This window comes from Seriola dumerili, unplaced genomic scaffold, assembly GCF_002260705.1.
Source record: "Seriola dumerili isolate Sdu_G_001 unplaced genomic scaffold, Sdu_1.0 BDQW01000052.1, whole genome shotgun sequence".
NCBI classification, from domain to species: domain Eukaryota; kingdom Metazoa; phylum Chordata; class Actinopteri; order Carangiformes; family Carangidae; genus Seriola; species Seriola dumerili.
The window spans coordinates 1328869-1346656 of record NW_019174307.1 but is presented as its reverse complement, the minus strand read 5'-3'; the positions used below and the strand labels follow the sequence as shown (position 1 = coordinate 1346656).

Genomic DNA, 17788 nt, shown 5'->3' with positions numbered 1-17788 from the left:
ACAAACTCCTATCTGAGAGATAGGAGGAAACCAGTTGAGGGCACTCCCAGAGACACCCACCTACTGTCTCTCAGTCTGTCATCCGCAGTGTCTAAAGCCGCCCACATCATCATACCTCTTTATGTCACTGGAGGTGCTTAGTAGAGCAGTTTCAGTGGAATGCCTCTGACGGAAACCAGACTGGAGTTTATCTGAAATGTTGGTTGTTGTTGTGCGGTCAAAACAGCACTGGACTATTGGGCAACAACTTCTTCTGAAATCTTTGAAATAAAAGGCAGCTTCGATATGGGCCTGTATTTATTTAGAAAAGATGAATGAAGGTTTGATTTTTTCAGAAAAGGCTGAATAACTGCATGTTTAAAATAAAATAGGACACAGGGAGCTGTTTATAATGGAGCATCTATTCACAGTGAGACATCAACAGGACTGGAGGAGGATTTCAATCTTCCCTCTAGCTCAATGAGGTCTTCTTATCACTGTAAGGAGTCATAGAAAGTAAAAAAAGTAGGTTATCTGAACAACAAATAGTTCATTATTAGTTGATAGAGCCTAATAAAAAAAATATGTGTCTATTGAAGCGTATTGCATTCACCAAAGAGGTTAAATGACAATGTCTTCTCAGAGCAGAATCATGACATTTCATTGACAGATTCATAACTGTAAAGGTTAACTAATAGAAAACAGATGCGCTGAAGTATCATATGTGTGATTTTGGGTAACCACTTATTTTTGTAAAGTTGTTATATTTATATGACAATATCACATGCAGAATTGTTGAGGTTATAATTAATCATGTATGTATGTTATTTTAAGAGGCACTGGCAATTGTAGAAAGAAATAGTAAATCCTGTGAAATGGTTTTGTTTTGTTCTTTCAAGGGATGTGTAGATAGAAAAGTTTAAACGTTGCATGAACAACATATGAAAGTTCACAAGATGACATAGGTGTTAGAAACAGGAAACTAGGATATAACACCAAACATACACTATGACAAACCACACACAAGCTTGTTCCTCATTTTAGAATGTGTTCAAATGAATAAGTATTTATGCCGATGGTTTTTCAATTTTAACCTATTTCACCTTAGCAACAGTAAAGTCATAGAAAGTATAAAAACAGAATCTACTAAAAAATTGCACAGTGCAGTACAGATTAATGTCTTTTTGTACCTCTTGTGGATTTTTTAAACAATATAAATCCCTTATGTTCATGCTTTCATATACATCACAAGATGACCACAGTACGTCAGGCTGAGTAACTGTGTCTTAGGGACAGTGATGACGCTCCACAGGGGACTGTTCTGGCTCCGGATGACACAGCTATTGTGGCATGTGGTGTCTCATCTCACTGCGCTGAAGGAAAGAGGGGTTCAGGAGATCCTTTGTTCCCACTGCCATCAGGCTATACAACACCTCAGCCAAAGGATGTGGACTAATCTAATTATTATTGTTTATTTATTATTAACTGTTTTTATTACTATCAACATTGAGATAATGGACACATGAATTTCCCCTAGGGGATAAATAAATTATCTATCTCATATCTGTACCTGCAATATACAGGAAACCCAGCAACTGTAATATCCCTATCTTCTGTTATCTCCCCTCCCCTTCACTAGACCAGCCTCACCTCCTCGCTGATGGAGCCCCTCTGTTCTATTTTCAAGAGGTGGGTGGATTACCTGAAACTCTACTGGAAAGGGAAAACATATTTAGCTGAGATAATGATGAAAACAGCAGATTTAATTTAATTTAATTTGATTTAATTTCATTTCATTTCATTGAATTTCATTTTATTTTATTTTATTTTATTTTATTTTATTTTATTATTTTATTTTATTTTATTTTATTTTATTTTATTTTTTATTTTATTTTATTTTATTTTATTTTATTTTATTTTATTTTATTTTATTTTATTTTATTTTATTTTGAGTCCACACTTTACCATCCACTTCAGCAGGAGGCAGAAAAGCGTCTATAACATGGCTCGCCAAGTGGTGAATGGCAGTGAATGAACCGGAATAAACACAACGAAGAAGAAAGGTCAACGGTCAGAGGTGAAAGTTGACTTCAGCAAAAACATGGTAGAACACGGGGATATCCGCGTGGTTCACCGAGGTGGCAGTAAAATAAACTTCAGGGGGCCTGTCATAAGCAATGATTCAAGGTTAGTGTGTGTTTTCAACCCCATAATATTTGACTTTTCGTGGAAGAGATTCGAGCAGTTTCTTGCGCTTTTATGAGCCTGATAGCTAACGCTGGTGCTAGCAGTTAGCGTTAGCAAGCTGCTTGCTAACAGTTAATATTTCTGCTGCTGTTTACAGTTATCACCAGCTTGTCCCACCTTTGCAACACCCTGTGTCGGCAATTTAATGTACACACCTTACCAACAAAAACATAACTGTCTTCAGTCCGTAAAGTATAAAGCTCTTGTGTAATAGATGTGGTTTACGTTACTGCAGTTTCCTCCTGTGTGCCTCGGGAGAGTGTGTGAAGGTGTTCAGCACCTCCACAGAGGAGTGTATCCATGACCTGCGGGGACACACGGACCTGGTGACTGGTGTGGTGCTCAAACCCTCTAATCACCTGCAGGTAAACCCATCTCACCACACAATTTATTAACAGCTCTACCTTACCCCCATTAGAAGTACTGCTAACTCGCCTTGAAGAGGACTTCTTCTTACTAGTGTTTAAAGCTAGTATAAGTATAAGCACAGAAGTACTAACCTGTAAGTCTACTCACAGCTATGAAATCAAACTGTATGTTATTATAATGGAAAAGTGACGGTGTGGGCTCCTAAATCTTATCTTGTCAATATAAACACAACTCACCAACCAGCTCCTCTCCAGTGTAGTGATTGTTTTCTGAACAAGCACTATTTGTTTGGATTAAAATTTTTCCAATGGTTTCCTGATAGCATAAGCGTCCTAGTGTAACTTAACTTCATGTTAATTTATTTGTTCATTATTTTCTATGATTAATTCTTCTTGACTTTGAAAATTTAGCTTTGTCTGAGAAATAGCCCAAAACCCAAGGATATAAAATGTCCAATTGTATAACAAAGAGAATAGCAGCAAATTGTTCCAGAAAATTTGAAACCAGGAAGTGTTTGGCCTCCTTAATGGCTTAATCAATAACTATAATAAAATTAATTGCTAATTATTATGAATAAATTATCAAAATAGTGCACAGTTATTCTGTTAAACATTTTAGTAATTAATTGGCTAATCTTTAGCACCAATAAATTGTGTAGATCCATCTATGGTGAAAGACGAACTCAATAGCACATGTACTTAAGATTTGGTGTGATTTGATGAGGTTATGGAAATGTCTGCTATTAATGTCATTCACCTTGGCAGCATGTCTGTAGTTGTCACAACGTAAAATACATCTTTTTTGCCTACTGTTGTCATGTTGTTTTCCATTTTGACAAAATGCTTTTTTTCATAATCACTAGGCACTCCACCTCACCATAACGTTTTTTAAATTCTTGTTTTCCTGTATTTTTTTTGTCATGGCAACACATCTGTATCTAGTTAAACTCAACCAGGGCCAGGTCTTGCTGTGGCGAGCTTTTATTAAGCAATACTGGGGTTTGGGATAAACTATTGCTGTATTCAAATATTAAATTTGAATAAAGCTTGCAATATAAAATATTTGAAATGCATTTCTTTCAGTGTAACCCCTGAGGCAGTGTGTGTGAAACTATGCTCTAAAACATCCACACATTACATTTCTACTCCTGTGCTGATGTGTTCCTGTTTTATTGCAGGTCTACTCTTGCTCAGCAGATGGCACTGTCAGACTCTGGGACTTCACAGATGGCATCCTTATTAAGGTGCAGCTTTATTCATGCATTGTTTTTTCTCCAGTTTTGTGGCTCATCCCTATCCAGCACTGACACGCACATCCTGCACATTTTTTCTGAATGAATCTGAATCACAGTTTACCTCTATATTTACATCTTAGCGTAACGTGCAGTGACATAGTAGTGAAGGACTGGTGGTTAGGGATCAGTTTGAGAAAGGGTCAGTGTTGTCTTTTTCTCTGAACACCACGTGTGACAGCTGTGTGATCTCTTCCAGACTTATGTTATTGGATACCCAATTTACTCCATCTACGCATCTGCAAACCATGAAGGAGTCATCTTTATCGTTACCCCCACACTGAGTGACAAAAGATCTGGTAGGTTTGACATCTGTTTTATCTGTGATGGTTTTTTGAGTTTGATACCTACATTATCTCAACATCTCTGACACCCTATGTGCTTTGCCAGAAGAAAATGCCAGTGGATCATTTTAATGTTTCTCACTTCAGTTCAAACCCAAAACCATAAGCAATTACTGAGCAATCATTGAGCTTCAAGACCAAATGATGAGAGTAATAAATGATAATGCTGAAACTGCAGAACTAGGCTGGCTGTTTTTAGAAAGCTTCACACCACTTCCTGTTATTCACACAAAAAACAGTGATTTTGTTTGTTTTTTAATGACAGGAATGTTTGTTGTAGAAAAAATGAGACCGTCCTGGTAAAAACTGAATCTGCATACATGACTATCTACTACATTATATTATTTTTACCTGTAGGAGGCGCCAGATACAGAAAATGGCAAATTGTTCTCATGGGGGTTTTTAACATTTGCAAAGTAGGAACTGGGTAAGAGGTCAGTGGGTAAGAATGTGTAACAGGCTGATGTTTGACTGTGTGTGTGTGTGTGTGTGTGTGTGTTTGTGTGTGCGTGTGCGTGCGCGCAGAGTTGTTCCAGCTGGTTGCGGTACATCTGCCGCAGAGCGGAGATCAGCTGGTGGAGGCCCGAGAGCTCTCTGCTGTGCTCAGTGACGTCAGCTCCAACCCAGCAGCCATTGCCTTTGGTAGAGAGGTATGCACACACAACTGCTGTCACCAATACACCATCTTAAACTGTTACTTTCCCAAAACTGATATCTCCTGCTTGGCTAGTTTGCTGACAGGTATTGGTTTGAAAGCTTGTTGACTTTATCAGACTTTCCTCTGCTGTGCCAGATTACAATTATCCAGTATTTTTTTTACCATGAGAATTATCTATAGAATCAGTTCAAGTTGTATCTGTCCTCAAAAACCCCAGTACAGCCCAGTGGGTGCATTGAATTGAATAACTGTAAAATTAACTTTGGATACTTGTTCTTTATCCCGTAAAAATAAATATATAGCGACACCTATATGTTTATTTCAACTTCAAATTGGCACCAGCAATTCTTCAAGAAGAGGTTTCATGTGCAGATCCTAGATCAGCCACGATCCAGCTTGTATGTGATAATAACCAAATGTTATCGTCTTCACAGGGGGAATTTATTGCTTCAGCTAAAGGTCTGCAGCTCGAGGTCTATTTCTTCAAGAAGCAGAAGTCATACAGGTGAGCCAGTGCATCAGTTACCAAGTGTGGAGATGGTTCATTAGACACAAAATGTTGTGGAGACCAAGGGTGGAGTTACCATATGTGACAAAGGTTGTGAATCATAAAACCCATGATGTTCACAAACCCACATTTGTCCACAAAGCCCTGAGGATGTTTAATAAAACCGCATATCTCTTCTTGTGTGGGTTGCTAGGTTTCCCCTCAAAGAAGACAACAAGAAAGGAGGGAAGAACACGTACACCTGTGTTGCCTGCCACCCACAAGATGACTGCATCGCCACTGGGCATGAAGATGGCAAGATTCGTTTGTGGTGAGTGTAGTGACAACATGGCCTTGAAGCATATACACTCCCACCCAGTGTGTTGATAGTTTTGAACAATCATTTAGACTAAAAATCTGCTGCGCATTTATTTTTTTTAACTTGACTATTTTGCTGATATGTTATATTATATTTATAGCAGTAAATTCCCTTTTTTTTTTTTCTTTGTAAAGCAACTTTTTAGTTCTTTGGTTGGGGCGGTGTGTGTATACGAAGTGTATGTACAGAGTTCTTCAGATGAAGGTGAAACTTTATTAGTGTAACATGACTGTTTATCCTTTCAGGAGAAACTTCAACCACAAGAAGGAGTACACATACTCCACTCTGCACTGGCATCACAGTGCTGTCAGCTCACTGCGCTTCACTCCAGAAGGTACACACATTTGTACACGTCATTTGTTGACTGACCATTTGTTCCTTTTCTTTCCTAATATGTTATGCAGGAAAGTGGAATCAAGTCTGCGTTTCCCATAGTATGCTAAATATTAGCTACCAGTTCTTCAGAAGCTCATATTTATTTATTTTTGAAGAGAGAGGCATCAGTGCCCTGTTCCTGCCTCTGTATGGATTTCTGGTTTGTTTGACAGGCACCAACCTGCTGAGTGGAGGTGTGGAGTCTGTGCTTGTCCAGTGGAGATACAACCAGGAGAGCCAGAGGGACTTCTTGCCCCGCCTGGGTGCTGCCATCACACACATCACCGTCTCACCTGATGGAGCACTGTTCTGTACCTCACACAGTGACAACAGTAAGGAGCTTTTCCCTGTACTGTGCACTCAGATGAAACACAGACACACAGAGTGATTTTGGTAACAGTGGAAATAGTTGCGTGTATATTATTAGCATTTTAAGAAGTTTATTTTGTACCTAAGAACTCACATCTGTGTCACTGACTGAGCAGAGAAAGGTGACACAAATGGAAGCAATGACTGCAGCTGTGAAATGTTTACATAGGCTTCATGCAAAGTTTTTATTATTAATGGAAAGCTGACTTCAGTCTCCTCCTTGTTCTAGAGATCACTGTCATCCAGAGTTGTGTTAAAGTATCAGCCGTCATTCAAGGCCTGGTCAAAGGTGAGTACAGACTGTAGGTGGCAAGAGCACGTACACTGATAAACATGCTGCATAGGGCTCATACACAAACGTTTGACCATTATCGAAGAAGCTTTTAATTCACCAGTATTCTCATCTTAAACAATAAACCACTCACACAAGTTGCTGACACTGTAATAGTGCAGGGTGTTGAAAATTAACAAATACCTCAGTTTCAAATGACTAAATTTGTTTCTAGACAACACATCAGAGAAATTAACATGAGAAATAAAAGAACTCAAACAAAGCCCTGGCGAAGGATCACCATGAAAGCCCCAATTAACAAGAGTATTAACAAGAGTGTTAAATGGAAGTCAAAGATCTTATCACTGTTAGGATTATTGTACAGTCAGAGTGAAATGAAAATTACTTTTTTTACCTTGTCACCAAGTCTTTTATGTCAAGCCTTTTATTAAAGGGACTATTTGTAAGTTTTGCTAATCTATACATAGCTAACATTAGCATTAACAGCTGTGAATTTACCAGTCTAGAAGAAACGTGAGTTCAGCATCAAACTTTGTTCTTTTACTCACCAACAGCTGTCTCCAGATGTGGAAACAGCACCAATGTTAACTTTTTTCTCTATCACTTCTTTTCTTCTCAAGTCAGCATGCTAACCAGCTAGCTCCGGCCCAGTCGGACCGTCTTGTTCATCTTTTCTTGGTATCGTAAAGTGATGACACTTTACGATACCAAGTCACTGTAGCGTCCAATCTGCCCTGAAGATGGTAGTGCTGCTCAGAGGACGTGTTATAACCTCTCGGCTTGTAAACTGAAACTCTTGGCAAGCAACAATCACCAGCACCTGCAGCAAGAAACCACAGTCAGCGGCAGAGAAAACCTTTAACAAGAAACACCTTGTATTGTATCACATTGGCTTAGTGGGAAACAAAAGTCTTTCGCATCAAATCTTTCTTTCCTCATGTGACATATCAAAAAGAGAAAATAAAATGTTTGAATCTGCCAGGTTAAAGGAAGCAGCTGATTTTCACCTCTCTCTGTTCCGGTGCAGGAGAAAGTGTCAGGACCGACTTGATGGTGGACCCACACAGCAAAGCCATGGTGTTGAACGGCAGACCAGGCCACCTGCAGTTTTACTCCCTGCAGAGAGACAAACTGCTGTACAATGTAAGCACTCTGCTGTATACACTGAGCTTATAATATCACACACACACCAGACCATGTGAGTTTGTGGATTATTTTCAGAGGTTTTTATTGACGTAATGCTGTATTAGCTCCAGAAACTTTATAAATATGGATAGAAGTATTTCAAAACAACAGCAGAAATGTCTGTGGATGGAAATACAAATCCACTCTGATCCACAGACTCACTTAACAACTCTGCCAGCTACACCTCAGTTTGAATTGGCAGTAATAGCTAAATTCTGAGGTCATCCTCTGTGTTTTGTGCAGCTGGACATCGTGCAGCAGGAGTACATTCATGAGTCGGGCCTGCAGCAGTTTGAGGTGGTCAAGGCGGCCTTCGATACCTCTGGAAACTGGCTAGCAACAGTGGAAGAAAGAAAACAGAAAGATGCTGACCTGGAGCTTAATTTAAAACTGTGGGCATTTGATGAACAAACACAGAGGTACAGATGTCTAAAGTTTATCTGATGTTTCTATTTGCTCATTAATCAGTATAATTCAGTGGTAGACTGGCCAAAAGTATTTCTGAGTTTGTAGTTCAGTCCAGTCCAGTAGTGTTTTTTCTTGGTGTAATAGCAAAGGTTAAATAATAGTTTCTTTTTTTCTTGATCCTCAACCACCACCCTGTGACATGCTCTCTGAATCACTTGCAGTTTTGTGCTGAACACGACCATCTCGGCCCCCCACGAGGCCCGGATTACAGCCATGTCCTTTTGCCATTCCGCTGACAGCCAGACCACCATGCTGGTCTCCACCAGCAAGGACGGACACTTCAAAGCATGGCAGCTGGCCGCACCAGCCCACACAGAGGGTAAGCACTCAGGCTCTGTTTCTGACAGTCCATTCTACCAAAAGGCAGAGTTCGGCTGAGCTGTTGACCAGTGGTAATATTTACTCTGCTCTTTCAGCACAGTTACAGGCTTTGACTTTTCTGATTCTTGGTGTGCATCTCCAATTTACGGTTCAAAAACTATGTGTTCTTTACAAGTTAATGATCACTGAGGAGCATGCAGAGCTTTATGTGAGGATGTGGGATTTGAGTATTTAACCTGTAACTGTAAACCTGCAGTGCAGAACGTTTGTCTCCCCCTTCTGGCAGTGAGAGTAATTACACAAACACTGTGGACACGTGCCTCGCTCCAAGAAAATAATCCATTATTTAGGTAGAGTAAATGTTATAGCTACATACCAATCCAAGAGCAGTAAGGTGACATCTGTCTGCTCTCAGTCTCTTCTTTCAGCGCTCTCCAATGAGGAAAGGCACAACAGTGGCAATCCATGTTTGTCCTTGCTGTCAATCGCTTTCTTTTTTAGACTGAAATCCTTCCTCTGGATGCCAAGTTTTTTTTTTTTTTTTTTTTTTTTCTGCAGCAACAAGTTTTTTTCTTTTTTTTATGTTTTTTGAAAGTTTTACAAAAATGACGTTTTTCCACCATAGACTCCCAGCTGCTGTAGCCTACTCCATCTCTGTCGCTACAGCTGCTCCACATTGCTGGTTGCTTCTGGTTGGCCATCGCAGGAATGTCACCACAGACACCATATTTAAAACTGTGGTATACTGCAGAATACAGAGACTTACCTGGTTACTGATTGGGTCAGTCAGCATTGTGTGAACTTGTTTTAGAAGGTCTTGTATGAATGTAACAGACTTTCATTCATATGTAAAAGTTCCAAACTCCAGCTTTAACCACAGAAGTCCATGTTCTTTTTCCAGCATTAAAGTATGATATTGGGAAATGCACCATTTAAAATACAGCAAAAACAGCAAAAAGGTCACTGCAAAAATACAAGCCTGTATCTGTAAAGTTGACAAAACCAAAGTACATTTTCTCTCTCTATCAATCACTTTTCTTTGATCTAAATGAAAAACATCATATGGTCAATTTATAGGTCATTAAACGTATTATTTTAAACAAATATCAGAGTAAAGAATAGTAAGACGGCTGTATATATTACCTCAACATTTTAGTTTATCCAATCAGTGTCATGCAGGGGATGCTTTTATCCAAAGTCCTTTGAAGAACCATGATTTTGCACATTTTAAGTCTCGGATATCAGTAAGAATCAAACCACACGGTTGGTGCCAGGCTCTACCCTTTTAGTTTCTCGAAGCATCAATTGAGTTTAAGGCTTTCGCCAAATTAGGAGGCATTTCTAACTAATCTAACACTCTCTGTGTCTGTCTCCCCCTCTCCTTCCTCTTGAACGGGTCCTTAGATGAAGGTCCTTCCTGGTCGTGTGATTTTGTGGGAGCCTATCACGCCCTGGTGCCCGAGTGCTGCAGTTTCTCTGCCGATGGTTCTTTGTTGGCAGTCAGCTTTCAGGAGGTGGTGACTGTGTGGAGCCTGTCCTCCTGGGAGCTCCTGACAACTCTGTCCCAGCCGCCAGGAGCGATCAGGTCAGAGCGTATATATACATGCACACGAACACCCACAGGTTCAGCAGAGCTGGGTGTCGAACCTTGATACTTATAGCACTTATTTGGTTATGTTTGCAGCACTGTTGACTATTGAAAATGAGCATTGAATGATTGGTCAGCTTCTTTATATTGCCATCCTCCTGTACAGCTGTACGGATTAAAGAGTAATACCCTTTCACAGAAGGGTGAAAAGTTTTTTTTTTTAATGGAATGCAATGTCAAGTCAAAGCATTATTTTAATATCTGTACTAAAATGCAGATATGCAGCTATCACTGAGCAAGGAACTAATGAGCAAGATTAGTACAAACTGTTATAACAGGTACAGAGTGGATAAAGGGACGTCAAGGCCTCACATTCAGCTAAAAAAAACAATGGGATAACATCTGACACGACAAAACACATAAACTTAACATGTTAAAGTCACAACACACACACACATACACACACAGATTCACTGAACAGTTGGCTGTTGTAGAGTTTGGCTGTTTGCCGTCGAGGCCCCTCAGTGGTGGATGTCTTTGAGCAGTTAAATGACCTCTTTAACACACTGGCTGAGGTCCAGGGCGTTGTTTATCACAGCAGAAAAGAAATGTTACAGCCTGAGCTAAAGAAGTGCTGCCTGTCAGCCCACTGAACATGGGGAAAGGCTGCAAGTTTCGCAACATTGCTGGAGTCTCACAAATTTTGGCAGGTCAGTGAGGACACACAACTGCTGTTGCTAGTTTCTGTACCACTTTTCTGAAATAAGCCCAAAACAATGATTCAGCCTTTATTATCTTTGCAAGAAAAACAAAAGAGAGATGACTTGCAGTTTATCTTAAAATGAAGGACCTGGCAGAGATGAGCATGAGGAAAGGAGACTTATTTTAACGGTCGACGGCGGTAGAAAAGGTCTCACTCTGAAAACTCAATCACACTCAGAAAACCTTTTCATATGAGCAAGATGTTTCCTGTGTAATTTGGGAGCTGGAAGGGAATTTGTGAGTAATAAGGCTTCAGAGTTGAACGTGGGGGAAAGTGGAAGATGTTAATGGTCAGCTGTTTTGACAGCTGCCCAGTGCCCCTTACATAACTACCACCTATGGATGTGTAGAGCTGGGTCAATTGCTTCACCTCCAACCTCACCAACCTTCCTCTCTTTACACGTAACTTCAGGGATTAATAATGTCTTGGCTCACTGATAAAACAGATACAATTGACCTGACAGGAGTAATTTTTATCAAGAAAAGTAATTAATACATTTTTTCCTGGGAATGTCACAGACGTGCTTATATGATATGTAGAAGGCAGCATTGTGCAGTCTGAAAGGCAGGCAGTTATTGATTCTTGGTGGGTGTTCAGACCCTGCTTACATGTTCCCATTTGAACCCCCCAAAGCAGAAAACTCTTCAAAAGCTAATCCTGTGAAATATGTGTGGTGTGTGGAGCTCAGTGGCTGAAGGGTCGGGGGGTGGGGGGGGTGCACTTGGGATTTTTTACAGTAACAGGAAAACTAAAGGGACCTTTTTTTTTTTCCTCCATCAGGGATCTTTGCTTTGGGCGACTAAGCTGCTCCAAGTATCTGCTGGGAACCACTGCGAGCAACCTGCTCTGCTGCTGGAACCTCCTCACCTGCTCCTGTAAGGCCACCTCTGTGCATGGCATAAACAAATCTGCATTAATCAAAGTTTTTATTTTAATTTGTCCATGCAATTAACCATACTTTTTCTTTTCCTGTTTTGCTCTGTCTCCTGTCCTCTCTGGCAGTGGAGTGGAGCACCTCCATGGACATCAGCCTGTTGCTGGCCGACCCCCTCTCTGAGAACATGGCTGCCTTCTGCTGTCAGGCTGGATGCACCGACTGTAAGCTGCCCAAATCTGCGTTTCCAAGTTGGAATCACATGTCAAACCACACAGAAAATAGTTTTTGAAAATCAAATTTAAAGCCCCAGAAACCATCTCTGAACAGGATAATATACTTGAATATTGTAGCACAATGTCACAGGCAGTCCAAAGAAAGGAAATCCAGTTTCCCTTCACTCTGTATATTGTTTTTGTTGCTGTGTATTCTTAAGGGCATACAGACTATAAATGCAGTGCTTTACTCCACAAGAATGAATTAAACGGTCTAAAGCAAGTGTTCACAAAATCAAAAAAAAGTTCTCTTAAAAGTTTTAAGATATATAAAAGTTAATGTATAACAGGTTGGTCATTGGTTTAATGACCAAATAACAATAATGTTAGTTCTGGCATCTGTTGTCACTGTGCCAGGCCGTTGACTCTTTTTACAGCCGTCAGCTGAGATCAATGTGTCCTTTGTAATGTTTTTTTCCTCCTTCTGTGTTTCAGTGTTTGTCTTTAAGCCCAGTGAGCCTCGGCCGCTGTTTTCCCATAAGGCCGTGTGTTCAGGGAAGGTGACTCGTGCTGTCTTCGCCCCGAGGGAGGAGATACTGGAGAGCTGTGAGGAGACAAGCCAGTGGCTCAACCACTCACAGCTCTACTTCCTCACTCAGTACATGGTAAACACCACCAACGCAAAACAGATTTTATATTAAACTTGACAATAAAGGCGAGATTTAAACAAGAGATTTGCTCCCAAAAAAATACTCAAAAATACAGTATGTGGACACACCTTTCTGCATTTTGTCCACACAACCTTGTCCAGATGATAAAGTATATTCATTTGACACTTGAAACCCAGCTGATCAGATTTTATCTTTTCTTCACTGTGCCTTGGCATTTTTAGGTTTACAGTAACTGGTTCAAAGGGGTGTTGCACTTAGGTTGATATCATTTTGTTCTTTTGTCTTCAGGTGCTTAAGACTGCAGCCCTGAAACTTAATTAAAACAAAGATGTGAACAAAATTTATCTTGAGCAGGAAATGGGTGAATTCATCCGAACCAAATGAAGGCAAAATAAACCTCAAGTCTGTTTCATGTCTGCTCTCAGCCATCCTTATGTGATCTGAATGTCAAGGTTATTATCATGAAATAGTAGTAACAATGTGACGTTGGGAAAATGTAACATTAACACAAAAAGAACTTTGTTCTGTAGCACATTCAAAGTGTGTTATTACTGTGCTCATGCTGTTGACTGATGTGAACTTTCCTGCAGGACCTCATGACGTTCACCACCAAGGCAGAAGAGGACAAACTGATGGCCTCCAGCAAACAGGTACAGTCACCTGTGCACCAATCACAGCTCAGCGTCAGTGGGTTGTTGGCACTTTTGGCCTTGGGCTCAAAGACTCAAGGTGTTGCATAGTGAGGATGTTTGCAGCTGTGTTCTGAACTCTGAAAGGACCAAAGTTGACATCTGAGAGTCAGCAGCTGCTCATGCCTACAAAGTGCAACATGCCAAAACTTAAAAAAAAAAAGAGAGAAAGAAAACTGTGAGCTGGACTGACCCCTGTATTCAGATGTTGCTAAAAAACATCAGTGCTGAAGATGTACCTCCGTCCCACCTCTCAAAACTATTGACCTGGGTTCATTTTTGTTAATGTGAGACATTTCCTGTTTTCCCTGACATTGTTATGATTATTTCCCCCCCCCCTTAAAGCTTGTGATTGATGACAGCGTCGCCATGACACCCTTCTACTTGTTGTTGGGGAAACACCGGCAGCAGCAGCAACAGGAAAATCAAGATGCACTGAGCTCCCTGTCTGCTGAGAGAACACCTCTGCCACAGGGATCTGTTGCTATTAAGGAGGTCAGTAGTTCAGCCCTGCGTGTTTTCATACAGCTCAGTATCACAAATGTCCCTCGGGGACACGATCTGTGCAGCATACGGTACCCTCTGTCCTTTGACTGCTTCAGGTTCACTTTGGGTTGAATATAAGCTGGTTCATCTATTAAGAGGTTCAGACTTTTTGTGAAAATGTAAATATAAGGACATCTTTTGTTGTTTTTTTAATATTAAACCTTTGCCTCTTTGACAGCTCCTGCAGACCCCAGCCCACGTCCTTCCCTCCACCTCTTTCCTCTGCTCCATGTTTGTACAGTCTCTGCTCATCTCCGTCACAGACTCCAGGTCAGTAGTCCACTGAGGCCGTCAAGCTCCAGAAATTCCACAAATTCTGAATCTGTGTCCAATTATTTGTTAATGAGTCAGACAGTAAAAGCAAATCAAGCCCTAACACAGGGTGGATAATGACCATTTACAGTCACAGTGGTTAATTCTAACTTGTTTAATGTGGTTTTCCTGTTTCAGGGTAAATATGTGATGTTGTAATATATTTGATGCCTCACTAACTTCATGGCTGTGGGTCAGATAATGTCAGCGTGAGTTGACAAAGCACTGCTAGAATTGAGGCTCCTCGTGATTCAGCAACTTGAGATCCTGGCTGACATGGTGCACATGGGAACATGTTCTTGTTTATCTCCAAAAATATGCAGAGTCACGTAAACCTTTTTTTTTTTTTTTTTCCATGTGTGCTCTCATGGCCTCAGGGAGGAAACCAAACATGCAGAGGAAGCAATGGAGAGCGAGAATGAGGAAGAGGATTCAGAGGGGGAAATGGAATCCAGTACCTCAAGATTTGAGGAGGTGTCACTGGCAACAGAGACTGCAACCCCCCCTCTGACAAAAGCCCAGGTTAAGGAACTGAAGAGGGTGAAGAAACTTGACCACAGCTGGCTCGCAGGCGTTCTGGACTCTTGAACATGACATGTACAAAAACAGACATTCACACAGATACAGGCCTATAGAGCGTTTTCACCACATCAACAGATTTTTTTATGTTGTTTTTCACCAGTAAACCAGAATGGATATTGCAAATGCGAAACAAATATTTGATTGTGCAAGTATCTGACCCTTTGGCAGCAGTTACAGCCTTAAAATGTAGTTTTACACATTTTATCAATAAAAAAATTCTCCCTGTTTTTCTCTGTTGCACAAGGATCGTGTGTGAACTGCAGTTTTCTTGCCTGGAGCTCTAGACTGTATTGAGGACTGGACTCTGACTCGACCACTCCTGAGCATTAACATTGTTTTTTTAAGCCAGTCCTGTGAAGCTTTGGCTGAATGCTTGTGGTTGGGGTCTTGTTGGAGAATAAGTTTCCTAAGTCACAGTTCTGCAGACCGCGGCAGGTTTTCCTCCAGGTTTTCTCTGTATTTTGCTGCAGGTCTGAGGGCAACACGTGAGCCGGGATTTTCCGCCTTTCTGTATGTTTTTTATCTAAAATTATTTATCTGCAAAAGACTACAGAACCATCTTGTCATTTCAGTCTTCCAGCCGCCTGCTGGCAAACCCTAGCTGATTCATTTTAATGATTGATCTTTCTGTGCTCCAAGATATTTGTTTTCATCAGTAGTTACCAATGGTTTTTTTGACATAATTGTTCATGTTTAGGCTTGGTCTCTTTTTAATCAAACTGGTTTCAGGTTTAATCAAATTTGTATTCATACTTCTAAGACTTGGGGTGGCAGAGGTCGGACCTTCTCCATTGGCCAGTTTTCACACATTCTCAGTCATAGGACAGACTATAAGTACCCCTGATTGGAAATCACTGGTCCCCATCATGTAGTTTTTGATGGCATATTAAATAAAAGCACCTCTGGATCTTCCAGATTAGTTTATTTGACCTTAAATCACCTGCTATGCCGTAATTACACAACATTTCACTTAATACACAATCTACAGCTGGATCCATCAGTGATGGTTTGGTATGTCACAGAAAAGATATTAATTATAATGCCATCATTTATTTTGAACAATAATCAATTTAGACATTTTATAATATTGTTTGTTTTCTGTTTATCTTTGTCAGAAACTTTTCATTACTTCTTGTGAACCAAAGTTAAAACATAAAAAAGGATATGGTGACAACTTTCTATAGACACTGCATGCAGGCACGTCGATGTGCGGTTACACATTTTCTACATTTTGAAATTCAATAAAAAGATGTAAACTTTTGTTTAAGCTGCCGGCCTCAATGGTATTCCTTTATCCTTCACCTTCATACACAACATCAGTGTCTTCCAGAGTCCAAACTCAGCCTTTTTTTCCATTGTCATTGCTCTGTGATGTAATTGAGAAAACTGGTGGGGGTTATATATGCAGATGACGTTTCTGATGTTGTATAAGATGGTGAACTATGACACACACCTAACCAGCCTGTTGCTTTCAGATCAAGATTAAGATAGGAGGCAAAATTAATGTTAACAAATAATCAATCAATACATAACATTGTGTGTGGAAATTCTGCCTATGATATTTGATATTACAGGTACTCGTTGCTTTCTTGGAAAGCTTGAACAGCGAACTCTTCTTATGTCACCAGGACCTTGAAATAACACATTATTGGTGCTGTAAAGTCAGGCCGGACACAGCAGGCTCTTGAGTAACAAATCCTGAAGTCCTGAGTAAGCTGTCTCAGAAGGAGAAGGTAACATTTGCTTCCCATAGTCCAAGTGCATGTTCATGTCAGCATTTTTCAGTTCCTTTCTCTGTCAGGTGCCTGAGGCCTCCCACCAAGGACAGATCCGTCGTGTCTTCATGATCTCTGCATTCATCACACATCAAGGCCCTACGGAACCTTAGGTGATCAAACTGGGTCACACTATATATATATATATATATATATATAAATATAAACTTATCAAGTCCTAAACTATTTATCTGTCACTTTTATGGACTTGATATGACCTGAGGTTGTAAAGCAAACTTTACACTTTTCAAGCAATAAACCTTGTCTAAATATTCATGATAAACTTCGAAATGAAGAACGATGAACCTTGAAATGAAATAAATAGGGGGAACTAGGGGACACTTATTCATCACTGAAACCCCTTTTTAACCATGCAGCAGTTTTACCTTTTTTAAACTTTCCCTTTATATTTACCCTCTTTTTGCCATTTAAACAAAGCCAGTTCAACAAAGAGTAAGTTTGAAAATCAACAAAAAGAAGGAAGTAAAAACAAGAATTCTAACATTAACCTAAACTAGAACTTTATCTTTTTAGCTCAAAGAAACAGCTGGACAGTTTAGGATGAGAAGATTGATACCACTCTGAAGTCCCACACATAAAGCTCACTAATTATCACGTTAAATATTTTGTTTAGTATGTAAAAACAACAGTGGTTTTATGATGGGTAATGTGTCAGACTATTTCTCGGCTGTTTGCCCTGCTGGAGACAGTGAAGGCGCCCAGTCAAGAAATAATCTGTCACATAACTCCACCATAAAACCACAACTTTACATTTTCATTCTTTTTATCAGGTTAAGAAATAAGATATAATGTGTTAATTAGTGAGCTTTAGGTGCTGGTAGGCAAATTTAGTTTCCACTTGTTTCCATTTGCGATGCTAAGCTAAAATAAACTAAGCTAAGCTAAACTAAGCTAAGCTAACTAGCTGTTGGCTGTGGGTCTATATTTAAAAGAAAGAACTGAGTGTGGTATCAATCTTCTCATCTAATTCTCAGTAAGAAAGAAAATA

General features: G+C 40.0%; 1 protein-coding gene across 1 annotated transcript; it reads left to right on the top strand.

Annotated features, from left to right (window-relative positions):
* The first annotated feature begins 2062 nt into the window (after positions 1–2062).
* Positions 2063–16241, top strand: wdr75 (WD repeat domain 75). Its single transcript, XM_022741257.1, has 21 exons — positions 2063–2166; positions 2462–2591; positions 3773–3838; positions 4086–4185; positions 4756–4880; positions 5323–5393; positions 5590–5706; positions 6000–6088; positions 6303–6461; positions 6728–6787; positions 7818–7933; positions 8219–8394; positions 8605–8762; positions 10169–10349; positions 11896–11990; positions 12118–12213; positions 12700–12869; positions 13466–13525; positions 13910–14059; positions 14289–14380; positions 14800–16241. The coding sequence occupies exons 1-21, from the start codon at positions 2081–2083 to the stop codon at positions 15008–15010; spliced, it is 2508 nt and encodes an 835-aa protein (XP_022596978.1). The 5' UTR covers positions 2063–2080; the 3' UTR covers positions 15011–16241.
* Positions 16242–17788: the final 1547 nt, after the last annotated feature.

Coding starts and splice junctions, on each gene's coding strand:
- wdr75 (XM_022741257.1), top strand. CDS start 2,081: ATGGTAGAACACGGGGATATCCGCGTGGTTCACCGAGGTGGCAGTAAA. Junction 6,788..7,817: donor CATTCAAGGCCTGGTCAAAG/GTGAGTACAGAC, acceptor GTTCCGGTGCAG/GAGAAAGTGTCAGGACCGAC. Junction 11,991..12,117: donor GAACCTCCTCACCTGCTCCT/GTAAGGCCACCT, acceptor CCTCTCTGGCAG/TGGAGTGGAGCACCTCCATG.